This window comes from Tachysurus fulvidraco, chromosome 13 (assembly GCF_022655615.1).
Source record: "Tachysurus fulvidraco isolate hzauxx_2018 chromosome 13, HZAU_PFXX_2.0, whole genome shotgun sequence".
Lineage (NCBI taxonomy): Eukaryota > Metazoa > Chordata > Actinopteri > Siluriformes > Bagridae > Tachysurus > Tachysurus fulvidraco.
Window position 1 is genome coordinate 6,664,840 of NC_062530.1, and position 19,923 is coordinate 6,684,762.

The 19,923-nt window shown below is 42.9% G+C and overlaps 1 protein-coding gene across 2 annotated transcripts in view; it reads left to right on the forward strand.

Moving 5' to 3' along the window:
• Positions 1–19,923, forward strand: part of sipa1l3 (signal-induced proliferation-associated 1 like 3) — a 90,166-nt gene that overhangs the window by 56,574 nt on the left and 13,669 nt on the right. For both annotated transcript variants that reach the window (XM_027137771.2, XM_027137853.2), the window contains exons 5-10: positions 359–547; positions 1,932–2,106; positions 2,813–2,916; positions 7,098–7,255; positions 7,494–8,079; positions 9,233–9,507. In XM_027137771.2, the coding sequence (XP_026993572.1) occupies positions 359–547; positions 1,932–2,106; positions 2,813–2,916; positions 7,098–7,255; positions 7,494–8,079; positions 9,233–9,507 (1,487 nt within the window). The remainder of the gene's footprint in view (positions 1–358; positions 548–1,931; positions 2,107–2,812; positions 2,917–7,097; positions 7,256–7,493; positions 8,080–9,232; positions 9,508–19,923) is intronic.

The following is a 19,923-nucleotide window of genomic DNA, read 5'->3' on the forward strand; positions in this document are numbered from 1 at the left end:
AAAAAGTAGTGAGGCCCAGGAGATTTGTATGAGTTTTTATGTGTGAGGTGTTCTGTCATCTCCGGAAGATGCTCACGTGGGGAAATGATGCCACACTGTGGATGATAAAAACGATCAGCTCACGTCTACACGTTCAGGTCCGCGACCGGACAGAGCTTTGTAAATATATTTCATTTTCTTTGTAAATATATTTCACTCTCTCCATCACATAAGCCTGAAATATCTATCTGCTTCTCCTTTTCTTTTTCCTCTCTTCTCTCTATGTATTACGTGCACTCTGTCTTTGCTGTCGTGTCTTGTTTCTTTCTATCTGAATTTCATGCTCTCGCTTTACACACTTTGTGTTTTTTTTTTTTAGATGGTGACTCTACGAGGCTTTATCCTGGAGGATGTCGTGCCCTCCACAGCGAAACACGGGACGGTGCGAGGTCTGCCCCTGAAGGAGGTGCTGGAGTTCGTTCTGCCGGAGTTGAACCTGTCGTGTCTACGTTTGTCTCTCAACACCCCCAAAGTCACCGAGCAGCTGCTGAAACTGGACGAACAAGGCGTGAGTCACGACTCCGAGCAAACCACGGGGGAATTTTAATAAGAACAAGTTCTCAAGTAACTGCAGAGCTCAAGCTCGAGCGTCTCAATCCAGTTTGGGTTCAAGTTGGCCAGATACCTGCACCGTGCTGCTTTAAAATGAACAGTATTAACACCTTTCATGCCTCAGATCCATGTAAAATCCTCAACTTTTGGACTCGTGTATCTTTAACCTAACAAAGTTACTGCAGTGTTATTTTACACTATACTTATGTATGCAGGTGACAGGTACATGTTAAAGAAACGTGCAAAAGATGCCGATAAACCCCCAGCCACTTCATTTCGCGTGAACTCTGACCTGTGGCCAATATAATTTAAGTGGTCAGCACTGAGGAGTCTCTGGTCAGTAAAATAAATAAAGGAGGTGATGATTATTAAAGGTGGGGTCTCTGTTGTTTGAAAGCCAATGTTGACATTTCAAATCACCAAAACAAACACGCCCCTAAACCAAATGGGTCCCACCCCTGTTTTGATAGCTCCGCCCCACACATACACCAGACAAGTATAACCCAAGTATAACCCAGACAAGTATTATGGCGGAACCTGTTGGGGCAGCTGACGGAGGGGTATTTATATCAATAAATCAACTCAATGAGTAATACTAAGGTAATACAAATGTGTTTTTGTAGTACTGTGTGTTGTACCGTGAAAGGTTTAGCTCCGTTTCATGCAGAAGACCTTCAGTTCTCTCCAGCGCTGGAAAGCTGATCCTATATTAACACGTCCTACTTCTTGCCTTATCGTAAACCTTTCTTCGCTTTCTTTATTTGTTTTTATCCGCCATGTCAACGTTAAAGCCGCTTTCTGCTAATGTCACACATGCGCACTGAACACTCTCTGTGCCCATATCGACAAGACCCGGCCCTTTCTGCTCAGTAACTACACGTTAGTTTTGTTTTTCTTTTGTTTGGCGGCCCAACGCAGTTTTCTGAAGCATTTCTCAAACGAAGGAGACCCCACCTTTAAATCTTAAAGCCGACTTTTTGTCTCACTGTTTTCGTTTATGTTGCTTGGAACTTCTGGAGAAAACCATAAATTAGCCATCGCACATTTTATTCATCTTATTTATTGGCATTTCTGGGTCTGCTATTTTTTTCCAGTTAGGCAGAATCTCATTGGCTTGTTGTGTCGCATTATATAAGCGCATTATATGATATAATGGCATTTTACATCCTGACTAGTTTACTATGTTCCAAGTAGAAAGAAGGTAAAACTGTACAATAGAATTTTTCCATATCTGTAATTATTTATTAAGGGTTTTAATAGGGCTGAAAAGCGTGCAATTCGTTCCGACAGTTCCTAATAAGTCCGAGTTCTCACGAACGTCCCGTTTCTGTGATCCGTAGCTGAGCCAGAAGCATAAGGTGGGAATCTTGCTGTGCCGAGCAAATCAGAGCACTGAGGAGGAGATGTACAACAACGAGGAGGCAACACCAGCCTTCACCGCCTTCCTGGAGCTGCTGGGGGACACAGTGTGTTTAAAGGGATTCAACAAGTATGCTGCTCAGCTGGACACCAAGAGTAAGTGCATCTCTCTCTCTCTCTCTCTCTCTCTCTCTCTCTCTCTCTCTCTCTCTCTCACACACTCACTCACATACACACACACCAAAATGAAGCTTATTAAAAACAAATTGCTTTCTGAAAGGCAAAAAAATACAAAAAAATTCAAGGCTCTGGGTTGTTGATCAGAAGTTTGCGGTTTCAGCCCGAGCACCACCAAGCTGCCCCACCAGTATTGGGCCCCTGTGCAAGGCCCTTTTAAAGTTGGGAAATGTGAAGGAAGGTATATAAATACGTATATTTGGCAATAAGAAAAGCTTCTTCTTCTACTATTTTTTTTCTTCTTCTTCTTCTTCTACTTCTTAAATGATCGAGGTTTGAAATAAAACCCATTCGAGGCAGAAACAGCAAAACTCACCGACTGATACTAATCAGTGACACTGGCGACTCCTTCCATAAACATTCGTCTCTTCGTGGTCGGCCCAGAGAGCCTCAGGAGCCGACTGAGAAGCACCCTTAGATCATATTGAGAAGGAAAGCTAGAAATTTAGCAGATGACGATGATGATGATGATGATGATGATGACGATATCCTACTGCTTTTACTCTACGTGTCCTTGCTGTTACACACAATGTCTTTTTATATACGGAACATTTAATCTGTTAATCGCTGTGTCTGTTGGTCTTCGTTTCTATCTGAGTGTGCGTGTGTGTTGTGTTTCGTGCAGCCGACTCCACCGGGACACACTCCTTGTACACCACCTATCAGGACTACGAGATCATGTTTCATGTTTCTACAATGCTACCGTACATGCCCAACAACCCCCAGCAGGTAGGAAACACCCCCAACTCACACACACACACACACACACACACACACACACACACACACACACACACACACACAACTCACACACACACACACACACAACTCACACACACACACACACACACACACACACGCACGCACACACGCACGCACACACACACACACACACACACACACACACACAGAAAGAGAGACAGAGTTCACACTTGAGTCTTTTCTGCCTTATAAAGTTTTTCCTCACAAATCCTTTTCTATGGGTTTTTTTCTCCCCCTCAGCATTTTTTCCCTTTATCTGATGTTCCTCACTCTGTCCCGAGTTTCTGTCAGACTGCTTTCATTTTCTGTGTCTGTGGGCATGTTTTGCAAAGGCCCATTGTTCACTCTGCATTCTTTCCGCCTGCTATTTTCTGTCTCTCTCTCTCTCTCCTCTCTCTAGCACGGACGAGGGCATGGCGTGGCTCACCGTGCTTTTTTTTTGTGTTTTTTTTTTTTTTTTTTTCCGTCCGTTTCATGTTTGCGTGATGATAATCTTGCATGGAACGCGCCATCTGCTGTATGAGCAGCTGTGTGTGTGTGTGTGTGTGTGTGTGTGTGTGTGTGTGTGTGTGTGTGTGTGTGTGTGTGTGTGTGTGGAGCACCACTAAATATAGAGTGTAATTTAGAGTTGTTTATCTTTTTAAAAATGAGCTAAATCGGTGATACTGGTGTGTAATATGTGTATAAATATGGAACAGACAGATCTTTAAGTCAGGAGGATATCATTTGTCTGTCGATTCTCTGTTTTGAGACGTCTGCAGAGGGCAGTGTTCATCTACCACCTCGCTCGCGTATTAATCCATCTTTGTTTCTGTCACGTGGGCCGAGGATGGAGAGATTTAGGGAGCGAAGGATGCCTCAGGGCCGTGCTGTTGGAGAACAGCCTCAGGCACTGTTAGTCTCTCTGGACACATCAAACAGACAAGCTGCTCGGCTCAGCTATTTTAGAAAACAAAAGTGTGTGTGTGTGTGTGTGTGTGTGTGTGTGTGTGTGTGTGTGTGTGTGTGTGTGAGAGAGAGAGAGAGAGAGAGAGAGAGAGAGAGAGAGAGAGAATAAATTATTAGAGCAATCTTATCTACTATCCGATCCCTCCCTAAAAGTATTGGCATCCATTATGAACCAAAAAAAAAAAGTCTTTAAAGTAGTGCCTTTAAGAGCACTTAGGATTTCTCTCCGTAATAGAAAAAACAGGTCAGAGACACTCGCTGTGGGATCTGTATCCACTCCGTAATGCAGGACTGTTCTATCCACTTTATACAGCATATCGCACAAGTCTAGCATCATCAGAGACACAAAAAAAACAAGGAAACAGAAGCATTTATTGACCGAATTATTAGGATTCATTCATCCCTGTTTAGATCCTTCACACTCTGTAAAAATAGTAAAACATCCATACGTTCTTATTCTCGAAAGCACTTATGGGACACCCCGTGTTCAGGGCTTTATGAATTAGTCACTAGTTTTCAGTAATGGTTCGATTCCCAAAACAATGGAAAATAAATCTACTGTTTGTGTTAGTTTAACATTTCCTCTGTTGCTTTGGGCTGAAATGTCTTAGTTATTCGTGACTGACCTGTTCACAGCAAGCTCTGTACCACTATTCACATAACACCCACCTTACAGCATGGTATCAAGTGCTGTTCTCGTTATACAGTCTCCTTATATCACCAACCATGCTTCCTAAGTTCTCTCTCACTCTACCCAGTTTCTACGCCCTCTCCACCGAGTTCCTGTAGCCGGCCGCATCAGAAAACACTGACGCTTGAGCACAGAGTCCAAAACAGACCAACCAACCAACCCCGAAGCTGTTATCACTCCCCACACTGCACCGCACTCTCTCTAGCACTGCGCGCCCGGACCCACCGTCTCTCAGGGTACAGGAAGGATTACATCATGACCCTTCTCTGTTCCCTGAGATGTGCAGACTGCTGAGTCACAACAAACAAAGCTCTGTGCATTTCTTCCTATATAATCTTCACAGTAGAGTTTTAGACTCGTGGTATTTTTAATCTGCGATCTAGTGAACCACTCTCAGGATGTATTCATCGCTACAGATTTAAACGGTAAGTTTGTTTTTCAGTGTCGTTCTTACGAAAAAAAAAAGTCCTGGCTCTGCGTTTTCAACAGCTTGTTGTTATGAAAGTGGCTTTTAACAGTCGTCTTTTTTTTTTTTTCCCGCCTTCACCATCCTCCTCACTGCGTGGGAGTGGAGTCCTTATGGATCTGTTTCAGACGTGTGAAACTTTGCGTTCTAGCTCTAAACGGTACCTAATGCCATCACCCGATTAGTCGAGGTCGGCAATCCTTTTGTCTTTTAAGGCAACAGCAGCATTCCCTTTGTATAGACTGCAAATAAAAATGAAAAAATAAAATTGTTTGAAATTTGAAATCATGTAAAATATCCCTTAGGGGTGTCAATAATTTTGGCACACGGGTTTTAAAGAGGAGTTCACACAATAAAATATTTCGGAATATTGCGCGTAACGTTTAGAACATCGTCATGTAAATCATGTTTTTTTGCTCTTTTTTTATGGAGGGTGCCAATAATTATGGAGGCTGCCAGTAATTATGGAGGCCACTGTATTTGTGCCTGTGTGCACAAGGTCTTATTTAATTGATACTCTTGCAGTGTGAACTGGTGGGCGGCCTCTTCCGCAGTGTCTCAGCATGGAGGCATGTCACATACGCATACACACACACACACACACACACACACACACACACACACACACACACACACACACACACACAGCCAAAAGAAATGCATGGGCTGTTAATAGCTCTGAATAATACACAAATCCCTTATGGCTTCCTCTCGTATGCTATGAGGCCAATTAAATACACAAAGAAACACTCACATGTTTAAGCGTATAAATGTTTTCTAACCACAAGGTGGCACTTGGTTCTTGGCTGCGGCGTCCATCAACGTCAAACGGGTCGAGAATGCACAATATACTGTACAGCAGACTAACGTCTCCAACAACGTGCATAAAATGCAGGAAGGGATGTGATGAAAAAAAAAATGGGCCATGAAATGAGAACGCAGTGCATCTGTGCACTCTTTGAAATCATGAACAGATGAATTTTGTTGTCTAAAGCTAACTGCGTGTTAGGACACGTGTGTGTGTGTGTGTTTGTGATTGTGCATGTGTGTGCATGTGTGTGTGCGCGTGTGCCTGTGTGTATGTTTGTGATTGTGGGTGTGTGTATTCCTTTACCAATTTAAGGGAGTTTTTCCTTGCCACTTCAGACTTGCTCATAAGGGGATAAATACATACAGATTGTGAACTATATATATATATATATATATATAATCTTGAATTTTTATTCTGTTAATTCTTTTTCTTTTATTATTCCTTATTTCTTTTATTATTCCTTATGTTTACCTTCTGCTCTATGTTTATGTTCTGTAAAGCTGCTTTGAGACAATGTCTATTGTAAAAAGAGCTATACAAATTCAAGTTTATTATCAAGTATATACATGTGTGTGTGCGTGCCTGTGTGTATGTTTGTGATTGTGTGTGTGTGTGTGTATGCATTGTCTATATATATATATATATATTTATAGAGAGAGAGAGAGAGTACTCTTTATATTTAATCTATCTATCTATCTATCTATCTATCTATCTATCTATCTATCTATCTATCTATCTATCTATCTATTTATTTGTTTATTTATTTACTACATCTCCTTAAAAACAAGCCAGAGTACAGAATGACTTGAGAATAACCCTACAGTAGCTGCCTTGAGCTCCAGCAGTGCTCTCGTACCTCTGGAAGTGCTCTCGTACCTCTCTCCATCTGTGTGTGTGTGTGTGTGTGTCTCTCTCTCTCTATCTCTCTCTCTCTCTCTCTCTCTCGCTGTCTAATAGGCATCTTGAAGCGTCTCACCAGAAGACTCTGTATGAGTTCATATGTGACATTGTTCTTCCTTGCCTGCCCTGAAACCCAAGTCTCTTATTCTCTTTTTTTGCTCCTCTATTAATCACTATCACTTTTTCCTTTCTCCCCGTTTCCTTTTTGTTTGCATAGATTTTAGATTGTCTCCAAGTTGCATCATCCACATGGTTGTATTTTTGTTTCCTCCCTTTCCCCTCCTTTTCGCCTTCTCTCTTTCTCTCTCTCTCTCGCTGCCGTTTGCTCTCAGCTGCTGAGGAAGAGGCATATAGGGAACGATATTGTGACCATCGTCTTCCAGGAACCGGGCGCTCTGCCATTCACGCCCCAGAACATCCGTTCTCACTTCCAGCATGTCTTTGTGATTGTTCGCGTTCACAGCCCCTGTTCCGAGAACACCTGCTACAGGTACATATTCCTCTCCTTGTACACTACTGCTGCCAGTTACCATAGCAACCCTGCCCTGACAGCAGTTGCCGTGGATACTACATGTTAACATAGCAGTGCTTTTTATAAACCATGTAACAAGCGTGTCAGTTCACCATCAGAGACATAAGATTGTTAATAGAATTCACCAGACTTTAAAATCACGGGCTGATGAGATCTTTTCCCCCCTGCTCTGTCCTTCCTCTTTTTATCTCTGTAGTGTTGCAGTGACACGCATGAAGGACGTGCCCCCGTTTGGACCGCCCCTGCCTCTCAGCGGCGCGACCTTCCGCGACCCTGCTTCATTCCGCTCCTTCCTCTTGGCCAAGATCATCAACGGCGAGAACGCTGCACACAAGTCAGAGAAGTTCCACACCATGGCTGCTCGCACTCGTCAGGGCTACCTGCGGGACTTAGCCGAGAACTGTGCAAGCACCACACCGCTGGACACGAGCGGCAAGCTCAATAACCTCATCTCACTCGCCTCCAAGCGGCGTGAGAGAGTACGGGCACGCCAGGGGGCGGAGCTCGGTGCTGTCGGAGCGGTGGCCTGGCGGGTCGTGGCTCAGGATTTCAGTGGAGGTGGAGCAGAGCTCCCGTGCGTGCTGGCCATCTCCGCTGAGTACGTGGTGCTGGCTGACTGCTCCACAAAAGAGGTGGTGTTCAACTGCTTCTGCGCCGACGTGATTGGCTGGACAGCCGAAAGGTTGAACTTAAAGCTCTATTATGGCCGAGGGGACCACGTGGCATTGCGCGTGCCCGAGGGCGGAGCCCAGGACATCCGAGAGGTGCTTCAGAGGCTAAAGGTAAAAGTAACAAAGCAACTAAATACGTGACTTGATGTCATGTTTAAGGTGGAGTATCGCAGGTGAAGCTAGAATACTCAATAAATACCTCTGTAACAAGTCTATAATTACTGATACCACAACACTGCTGAATGCTTAACTGGTCAGAATGTGTTGTTGTTGTTGTTTTTTAACAGTAATTCTCACACTAGTGCCAAAAACAATGAATCTAATCTTTATTAGTTATATTTATATTACCATTTCTATAGTAACAACTGATTCACAGAGACCTGTATGTTGGACGCTGTACATAATCGAAAGCTAATCATAAACAATGAAGAAATTTTGCTTCACATAATCTAATAAAAAAAAAAAAACATCTATGAAAGGCGTCAAAGTTTTCTAACAGTCACCGCGTTTTCCACCACAAGTGGGTCTTCAGGTCTGGCCTGTTTCGCTGTAACATGACTGCATTTTTAACTTTCTAGACTGTTCGTCTGCTACAGCGTACGTGATGACAGGAACCGGCTTGTTTTGCAGACATACCACAACAAATCTAACTCTAAATGGATAAAAAGCAGATATTTGTTCATTAATAAACTAATTACTCATAACCACAGCTGAGGAATTAAACACTCCAGGCCATGCTGTCGTAACTCCGCTTTACATCAGTGTTGATTATTTACACTCCACCGTAATATAATCCTTAAATAATAGACCTATTATTACAGGAATGCTATGTTAGCCAATGCTAATGCTTATTGTTCTTTTGGTGTTCTTGTTAGCTAGCTAGCGTTCTAAGCGGAAATCAGTCGCATCGAAGTGCACATTTTGTACCATTACGTCTAAGCTGTGGGTAATTTGGGTGGATACCTCAGCTGTGATGTCTATATTAGACCAGGTTTTATTTCATTTAATAGCAGACTTTTAAATCTATCGGTTGGCCAAAGGGAATTTAGCTAAACGCTTAGAATATTTGTTGCTTTAGTTGTACACCAGCGTCATTACCGATTAAGTGACAGTTGTTCAGGTCGTTGGAAAACAGAACTGTTAGTAGGCAAGGATTTCTACTTTGCACCAGTTTATATTAATCATCCAATTTGTAATAGTCACGTATCGTAAGTGTCACGATCGTCCGTATTAAGTTAAAACGCTACCATCGTTTTTCCTTCAGGGGCTGACTGTCGGTTGTGAGACGGTGGACATGACGCTCAGACGGAACGGTCTGGGACAGCTGGGTTTCCACGTGCGCTTGGACGGCACCGTTTCCGAGGTGGAGGAGTACGGCTTCGCCTGGCAGGCGGGTCTCCGGCAGGGGAGTCGATTAGTGGAGATCTGCAAGGTCGCCGCAGTGACCCTCACACACGACCAGATGATCGACCTGCTGCGCACATCGGTCACTGTTAAAGTTGTTATTATCCCACCGTTTGAGGAGGGAGGAGCCCGCAGGTGAGGCAATAGATACGGCATGGGTTCATTTTTACTACAAAACGATGAACTGTTTTATGTACATGCTGCTGAACTCATTCAGTCAGAAACGAGCAATGGCAGCTGTCGTAAGATTTGTCTCTATTGACCGAGATGATGAAGTCACATCTGATTGGTATGCGAGTCCAGGGTCGTTCGATATACGACGTGCTCTAACGTCTGGTTTTTCACCGTGTCGTTTGTTTTATACTGTAACCTCTGGCTTTCAAGCCCCTATCTTACACTTCATCAGTCTGTGTGTGTTTCTCAGCCTTCTTCTGTGTTCACCAGCATGACAGCATGAATTCAAATGCCATCCAACCTTTTGCACTATTACAGACAATTTTGCCTTCGCATTAGCATCCTATATCGCCTGCACAGAAAGGGGTGCTGACTACTAAAGACTCGTTAAGAACAACTTGCCCAAAACAGCAAAATCTGTGCACGGCATACGACAAGCAGCAGCAGAATCCAGCGCTGGCAAGGCTGTCCGCATCTGCTTTCTGCTTTTTCTCCGCTCCTCTGAGACATGCTCTCATTTCGTGATGATCAATACTGAGATTCTTGGCAGGAAACGCCGCTGCTCGCTGTTGCTCATTTCGGCAGGAAGTTTTCTGCAAGGATGGCGCAGATTCACTCGAGTACATTTAGCCACGTGAATCCAAACACTTCCATCATCGGTTGGCATTTTGTACATGATTGAAGAATGACTCTGGCTCCGTTGCTGCGATTACAATAGATTTGACATCGCAGAGACGAAGAGCAAAGAACTTTTCTTCAGTCTGTTTCCTTTTTACGTAACACACACACACACACACAGCAGATTTGGAGTCAGACACTTTCGTTCTCAGGGTAGCAGTGAGTGGGAGTGTTTGAGAGAATTGGGAGAGAGAACATCGAGTGTGAAAAGAGGACAAGGAAAAGTACATGACTGTTAAAAAAATATAGAAACACGTTTTTACTTTATGCTGTACATTTCTCTTAAAGCAGTTTTCCCCTTAAACAAAGGCATTAAGATACTTAGCTCAAACCACAGCATCACCAAGCTGTCAGTTTTGGGCCCTTAAGCAAGACCCTTAACCCTGTAAGTCATGTAGAAGAGTCAGGCAAATGAGGATGGGAGCGTAAATACGGGAAAGACCTGAAAACTAAACTTCTCTTCATTTAATGTTGATGTTTTATCATTGGGTACCAATTGACGGTGGCTCCTGATTGGTCAGAACGAAAAACCTAAGCACTCCTGAGCTCGTACATTTAACCAGTGAATAAACATGGCTTTGGTTTTAGATTCAAGGGGGCAGGACAGTAAATACAGTACACTATATAGTCAAGACTATGTGGACACCTGACCATCACACACTCATACGTGGATCTTCAGCAAACTGTTGCCACAAATTTTGGAAGCACACAGTTATCTAGAATGTCTTTTCTTCACTGGAACCAAAAGGCCCAAACATGACGTGGCACGACAATGCCCCTGTGCATAAAGCTTAGCCTCCCTAATGTTTTTTTTTTTTTTTTTTTGGCCAAATGTCCACAGATACCCAAAGCCACGCTTCAGAATCTGTTGGAAATCCTTCCCAGAAGAGTGGAAGCTCCAGATGGTGGAAGCTCCAGATAATACCTGTGGTTTAAAGTGGGATTGACATACGAGTGTGCCGGTCAGGTGTCCGCGTACTTTTGGCCACGTTTATTTGGTATTCCAATCGTTTATCCGGTCTTCGACGTTAGTGCTTTGTAACAGTCAAAGGTAAAGTTATAACTCATGAGCAAAGTCCTCAGGATGGACAGCTTTGTGGTTTCTCAGTAACATGGCAAGAGGATTTTAGCTGCGTTTCCGTCGTCTCAAAGCAGGAATCACTTTTTCCTCAACACATATTTGTATACGATTCCATGCCAGCTTCATTGTGATTTGGATGATGATAATACGTAAATATGTGGGGGCACGAATAATACATAAATATAGGGTCATTGTGGTTAGCATGTTTGCCTCAAACCTCCAGGGTTGGGGGTTTGATTCCCACCTCCACCTTGTGTGTGTGGAGTTTGCATGTTCTCCCCGTGCCTCGGGGGTTTCCTCCGGGTACTCGGGTTTCCTCCCCCGGTCCAAAGACATGCATGGTAGGTTGATTGGCATCTCTGTCCGTACTGTGTGAGTGAATGAGAGTGTGTGTGTGCCCTGCGATGGGTTGGCACTCCGTCCAGGGTGTATCCTGCCTCGATGCCCGATGACGCCTGAGATCGGCACAGGCTCCCCGTGACCCGAGGTAGTTTGGATAAGTGATAGAAAATTAATGAATACATAAAGAATACACAGAATTTTACACCTACTTTTTTTTTTCATATAAATAAATAATATATATTTAAGCAGGGGTCAATAAGATTCACATTCTTCTTTCAGTTATTAATTTCATAGCTTCTGGACAAAAACGTCAGACGCCAGACACATTTTGGATAAGTGGGGAAATTGTGTGTATTTAACATTTGGCCAGGCTGCCACTTTAACTCACAAATACACACATGTAGCTCATTCAGACAGCTTGTCTCGTGTGAACGTCCTGATCCAGAGTGCGGATGTGCTGTGGTGTGTGTAGCAGCACTTAAGGCATGTAATCACTGCTGCTCTCTGCTAAAGGGGCTCCTCAAGCCCCTAATTACTCAGCAACAGCCTCGACACTGCACTCAGAAGCCATATGGAGCTTTTGTGGCAGTTTAATTACACAACTGAACTCCTTTGGAAAAGAAAAAAAGCTGCCTCTTCCTGTCTCCACTGTTAAAGTGGCTCTGAACTCCAAAACTAAAGATTTATGAACGATTAACTCCTCTTAAATGACTCGTTCCTACTATTTTGTTAGGATATTGCTACGTTCACAATTTCTATTCAAAAACGAGACTTTCTGTACTCAGCTTCTTACTCACCATCGCTCGCTGACGTCAGCTCGGAGCCGCAGAATCCGCTCGTCTTTTGTCAGTGAAAAATGCGAGAAAGGCAAGAAGTTATATATCAGTATGTCAGATATGATCATGTGTAATAATAAACATGAAGGCAGAATTCTCCACTCCGATTGGTCAGAAAGCAGAGATCGCGATCTGTGCTTTATTTGTAGAAAATGACTTTTATTTGTAGAAAATGACAATTGGTGAAATTTCAAGCACAGACTTAGTCTTTCAAGCTCCTGCGATCAAAAACATGTAGGTAGTTACTTTCTGTGGGGACTGGAGTTAAGTCAACACACGTGAACGTGACACGACTTGGTCTTGGCCCGAGTCTGCAGTGATTCTGAAAAACTGCGAGCTTCGCAGAATATTGTGGAGTTCAGTTTTTCGATTGCAAGAATTAAAGCGCTGACGATAGTTCTGGATGAATAACGTCCTACACAGGACGTTGTGTGATGGACAGTCCATTGGAAGCAGATTTTAAAAGCTTGGTATTGTTTCTATCAGGAATAAGGAATTTATTTTCTGGACATTTTTTGGAAAGATGTCTATTTCAGATTTTTTGCAATTTTCCTCCCAACGTCAGCACTTTGTCACAGTCAGCTATAAAACTCCCATCGTTATGTTTTCAGACACAAAAAAGGTCACAACGCTGTATTTATTTATTTATTTATTTATTTATTTATTTATTTATTCGTCTTGTTGCTGTACGTTCACCAGAGAGACGTTAAACAGCTGGTTTATGGAAGGTTCCTAACATTAAACATAACCGTAAATGGATCAGATAAAAGATAAGCTGTGGTGTGCTAACCAAATAAATCCATTGCCATTGACATCGCTGAGGTATCAGAGGAATAGAACACTTCAGAATGTGCTATTATTTGAACCTACGGTGGTTTAAGTCACTCCACATTTGTGTTGCTCACAACCCCATGTATAATTGTTGTATTATTGTGCTTTGAAAGGATTATAAAAGGGTTGTAAGTTTATTAAGCCTAATTATAGACGCTTAAGAGCGGCTTGTCGGACTGGAGTGTTTATTCCATGCATTTATTTCTAGACAGAAGCTTTAGAGGTGTGGAGCTTTCCTAGGTTGTTGGGCGGAAAAGATTTCCATGTTGTACAGTTACATCACCTTTTTTTTTTGTTTTGTTTTGTTTCCTGGCTCTCTCTCTCTCTCTCTCTCTCTCTCTCTCTCTCTCTCTCTCTCTCTCTCTCTCTCTCTCTCTCTCTCTCTCTCCATCTCCTGTGGATCATCAGTTGCTGACAAGCATTGTTCCTGCTCCTCGTTCTCTCACTCCTCTCTTTCTCTTTCACACCTCGGTGTCTCTCACCGACATCTCTCCCTTCAGCCCGTCTATTTGCGGATATGGTCTGTGCAGAATCCATTTAGTTTCATTTCATTCATCGCCATGCACATTTATTTGCCTGGTCCTCCCAATACACCCCCCCTTTCCTCCCCACCCCCCTTCCTCTTCTCTGTCTTTTCTCTCTTTCTCCCTCTCTCGTCTCATACGCTCTTTCTCTCAGAGGAGTGCCAGGGAAACGGATTGCTCGAGATTAAAGGGAGAGAGCGAGGGACGGTCAGAATAGCACAGCGGTTAATAATGCACAACGAGCGAGCGAGCGCGCGCCTGCGTTCGAGAGCGTTGTTTTGCCACCTTTAACCCCGCACGGGATCTAGACGAGGAAACGCCGGTGAGCCTGCAGATATTAAACGTGTCCGGACACCTCCTCGGCGTGAAACAGAAGTAGGTGGGTGTTAAACAGATCCCACCCCCTCCTCTTTCACATCCCTCCCATCAAAAAGGTCTCTCCATCTTCCAGCGTATTTTCCTACCGTAGCTCGAGGGAGAGAAAAGAAGAGAAACTGCGTGCGCGTTTGTGTTCGGGTGTCGGCGCTTGCCTGCGCTCCGGCTGGTTAGATGACGAGCGAGATGGCAGTGCCTCAGAGATCCGACAGAGCCTGCTGTACACGGAGAGGTTAGTTTACACTTCCAGACAGCACGAGAGGGACAAAAATAGTGAAGGAAACCAGAAACAAAAGAAGATTAAAGAGCCAGAGTGATCACAGAGATATGGATGGATGGATGAATAGATAAGCACTCAGTGGAGGAGGAATTTGTTGCTTTGTAAATATCTAGTAAGAAGGTATGGGTTTTTTTGTGTGTGTGTTGTTTTTCTGTGTTGCGAGCATGCTCTTTTTTTTTTTTATTTCTTTTTGTTCCTGGATCAACTGTGGCGTTTATGTTGTGGCTGTGATGCGAGTGCTCAGGGATTTCTTTCTCAACACAGATGGGTTTGAAATCTAATCTGGCTCTGTTATGAAACTTTGGGATGAGTAAAGATATCACACCAGGTTTGTTTTTTTCCTGTACCATGTTCTTAAAAAAAAAAAAAAAAGGCAGATGGTGGAGATGCTGGCTAAGTGACCATCACAATTACTCTGCTAATTTAAGGACAAAAGAAAACAGCCATCTGCTTTATGTTGCACTTTATAAAGCTGCATTTCTTCACAGATTTTTGATGGAAATCTGTAAATAACAAGCTAATAGGTTTTTATCAGGTACAATTAGCTGCACATAAACACCGTCATACATTTTATCCAGCTTTTTTGTTTGTGTGTGGTAGCAGCACACAAGATAACTAGTAGGTTTTGTAGTTGATTGTTTGGTTCGTCGAGGAAGCTGAATATCGGTACAGTTTGGTTTAACCCGAGCGCTTGAGTACTGCAAGACAAAAGAGTTCATAAGGAGATCACGAGTTTGAATCTCGACAACACCACAGCCATCTGTGGCCAGGAGTCATAAAGAAGAAAACTGGTAGATGCTATCTGTGTTAGAACGATGGCATACTCTCTGTCCTGTCAGTCACAACAATCCTAGCCAATCATGAGCTTCTGTGAGTTCGTGTATGCGGAAGAGAGTGGACCTTCACGTGTGTTACACTGCACTGTAACACAGCATGAGAGATGTGGTAGACTAGAGGTTAAGGGGTCGGAATACTGATCAGAAGGTCATGATTTCAAGTCCCACTTGAATTCAACTGAAAAAATGAAACATGGAATATCAGACAGTTCATGCACTCGACAGATTCGGATGGGGCGGGGCTACCAGGCACTAACGCTCGGTGCGAACAAATTCAAGATGTTTTTTGACATTAAAAATTCACTGTGTTCTGCTAAAGCTAGCCGCATCACGTTTGCGATCATTTGCCATCGGCTGAGTCACGTTCCTTACTTTCAGTGTGTAAAAAAAAAACTGTGTTTCGTTTGAGAATATAGTATAGTATAATATAGCGTGTATTACGTCATTTGGGACACAGTTATTGGGTTTGACTGTGAAAATCTAAAAGGTCTTTAAATCACATTACTGCTGGATATTCGCATGGGTTAAACTGTGCGTTTGTATCTTTAGCATTTGCCGTCCATTCTCTCTGATAAAGACTGATTCTTAATCGGGTCCAAGATGAGTCCAAATGACTCGAGTCAGTATGGAGGCTGAAAAGCACCGAATCGGCTTTGAGAACAAGTCTTTACTAGGCTTCATTTATCCGTTGCATCAGTGATTGGGCTACAGTATGTTTTCAAAAAGAAAAGGCACACATTATTTATGTAAACTCTCAAGACTGAAACCATATTTATTGAGACAGAGACGAGACAAAGTAAACATGGCGGTAAATCTGAGCCAAATCCAAGGCAGTACAGAAAACATCTGGAGACTGGACTCATACAGCTTTAGTATCAACATCTATGGTTTTGATTTTTTTAACCCCTGATATTAATGCAGAACTAAAAAAACTGCGATTTGCTTGGAGACAAAGTCATCTCGGCGTCATCTCAGGCATCATCGGGCATCAAGGCAGGATACACCCTGGACTGAGTGCCAACCCATCGCAGGGCACACACACTCACACACTACGGGCAATTTTCCAGAGATGCCAATCAACCTACCATGTATGTCTTTGGACCGGGGGAGGAAACCGGAGTACCCGGAGGAAACCCCCGAGGCACGGGGAGAACATGCAAACTCCACACACACAAGGCGGAGGCGGGAATCGAACCCCCAACCCTGGAGGTGTGAGGCGAACGTGCTAACCACTAAACCACCGTGCCTCCTACAAAGTTAATTTACTAAAAGCAAAAGGACACAGGAAGTAAAAGTCACATTTTTCTGCTAGCAGTTACTTTCTCTTCACGCTAGCTTTGTTACTCCACAAGACTCGGTCCTGTGAGCCGATAGAAATCCAAGCGTATGATGTGATCAGTTAGTCTACATGCTACCAAACAAGGTTCATGTGAGTACTGAAGTCACTTTACTGAAGCTCAGCTCTACAAAGTAAGTCATTCCATTGACGGTAAATCTTTTACCCTACAGTTTATTAAGTGCAACATAATAAGGAAATGGACTGGCCTGGATGACAGACATGCGCTTACGATGCACTCACATACTGCTCATACTCTAATCAATCCTGGCTATTCATAACCTGAGGTTTCACATTGTTCATTCCTAAACCCTGGCTTAACGTTCTACAGTCAACAGCCACGACCGGGTAAATACGGCACACAGCTGGTTTAAATAACGGCTTATCTCGTGCTTTCACGTCAGCAGGAAAACGTAAATCCTCCAATTTTGCGTAAATCCTTCAATTTCTGATTGCCTGTCTGTTGCTAAGCATCTAGCCTTAACATTCTAACACGCCTCACTTCACACTATAGGGTTAACACCAAAACAGCAGGGTTTCGTAACCCTGGGTAAGTGTGAAACGTTTCTCTATGTAGGGTTAAAAGCAGGGTTTAGAATGGGAATAAACCCAGCGAGAAATGCTCAAATGAATACTATACACAAGGAACTCACAACATTGTATTTGAGTCATTTGTTGGACCAGAATCTTGGAGCCTGTGTTTCACAGTCTGTGACAAACAAGGATTCATGGCGTCTGTCAAATCTGCTTGTAAAGGGTGCGTGTGTTCAAGCGCAGAGTCCAGAGCAATGTCTGAAGAGTTTCTCTTCTCATTCTCTTCCTCTATGCTTTCCTTTTGCATCTCTTCTCTTTCTCATGTCCTTTAGTGAAGGAGAAGATGATAGAAAATGAATTCCGATGAGATCTGGACGTGTTTCTGGCTCTGTAATTGGTGGAAGGATGCCATGTGACTAATGCGCGTGTTGAAAAGCATTTGGTTCCGAAAGGATTGAAATATTAATGAGCTCATAAGTTTTCTGTGCCACAGAGGGACAAAATGCGAGTTACAAATTGTCTCTTTCTTTAGAAAAAAAAAACCCACACAAGCAAAACTGCATTATTCAATATCACTTTATTCTTAAAGACGGGGTGCACGATGTTTGAAAGCCAATGTTGACATTTGCAATCACCTAAACAAACACGCCCCTAACCGAAATGGGCGTCACCCCTGTTTTGATAGCTCCGCCCCACACATACATACACAACCCAGGCAACTATTATGGCGGAACCTGCTGGGGCAGCTGGCCAAGGGGATATTTTTTATCAATAAATGAACACAATGAGTAATACTATGGTAATACAAATGTGTTTTTGTAGTACTGTGTGTTGTACCGTGAAAGGTTTAGCTCTGTTTCATGCGTTTTCAAAACGTTCAGTTCTCTCCAGCGCTGGAAAGCTGATCCTATATTAACACGGGTCTTGCTTCTTGCCTTGTCGTAAGCCTTTTTCCGCTTTTCATTTTTATCCACCATGTTTCAATCGCGTTTCAATTGCTAATGACAGACATGCGCACCGAACACTCTCTCCACCGCATATTGACAAGACACGCCCCTTTCTGCCCATTGGCTACACGTTTGTTTTGTTTGTCGGCCCGACTCGGTTTTCTGAAGCATTTCAGAAACATCGTGCACCTCACCTTTAACTTAGCTTTAATTTATTAAAGCAGTAAAACTCACTTTGTTTGTTATTTTGATCTTAAAGAGTTTTGTTCCCTTTAGAACCACAACTGTTTTCTAAACATTTATTATTTTATAATTTTATTATAAATTTGTATCACTTACACTGTTATAGCAGAACATTCCTTCCAGTCTGTTTATCTTTCTCTTGAAGTTCAGAAGAAATGTCAGACAACCCTGATACTCCCAACAGGTTCTAGCCCTTTATTAGGGTGGCTTCAGCCCCCTGTCTGTAATCTCAGCCACCCTAAAATTATAAGGATCATTTTTACTTTCATAAATAAACAATAAAAATTACGTTAAAATGCAGGACATGTCGTCGATGGGAAAGAAAAATATTTATCAGTTTGATCCAAGAGCGATTTTTTTTTTTACTTTGCTTTTACACGCGTGTGTTGTAGTCTTTCGAAAGTGCGTCTTCAGCTGTCTGCTTTATTTGAACGGAAAAGCACAGGTACGCGCAGCGTGCACGCGCAGTCAGCTGGAGGCGTTTATCTATAACGTTAATTGGCGGAAAGACGCAAAAACGGCAACCAAAAGCAGTGAAATTTCACTATTCTTATTACCAGAGTTGTCATATAATATATAATATAAAACTCTTCTTGTTTTAAATTCTCACTGAGGGCTAAAACCCCCTAAAGATGAAATCCTAGAACCGCCCCTGCTCCTGACTGTTACAAAGTGCCGACACTGGAGACTCCCATTATCGTAAAATAAACATCTCTTTAGATACATTTTCCAAAGAAGAAAAAGGTGTTTGTCTGGTTATGTATATGTGTGTGTACACCTGTGAGTGTGTATGTGAGTGAAAAGGTTGAATTTCAGGGTCAGACATGAATTTGTAGCCCTTTTATCACCATGCTTGATATACAGGGAACTTCACACACACATTCAGATCAGCGGACAGGAATAAACATGTTTATTAATGGAGGGAAGTCCATGGTATTTCTTGAGGGGGGATCATCGTGTCGGATTTCCTGCGGAAGCTAAATTGCAGACAGCAGACGTACCTTAACTGCCCCCTGAGAGTATAGTGCTGATGGTGCAGGTGTCGAAAGAGAGAGACAGACAGATCTAGAGAGATCTTACATTACTTCTTGTCATCACAATGAGCTCTTCGGTAAAGCAGACTGAAAACGAATGCAGCTCATCCCAACCTTAAGAGAGGCTGTTGATAGACTTGGTGTTTAGGCAACTAAGTGTGCTGTTCAAGAGGGATTACGCCACACTATTTCTGTTCATACATCATTCCTAAATTACAGCCTAGTGCTCCAACACTGTGCCAGGGAGTCATCTGGAACCATCTTGATAGAGCTGAGAAAGCTGTCTGGCTTTGCCTGGTGATTTTAAAGCAAAAGTTCAGGCAAAAATAAAAAAAAATTGAGCCTATTTGTAGTTTGATCAGCTGACACGTGAAAGAGTTATCAGTATCAGCAGAAGAGATGGAACACAGGCTTTCAGGCAAACTTCTCGTTTATACAGATTTCTACATGAAACCACAAGCATCCAGAACCTCTTGAGTGTTTTCACGACTTGGGAATTA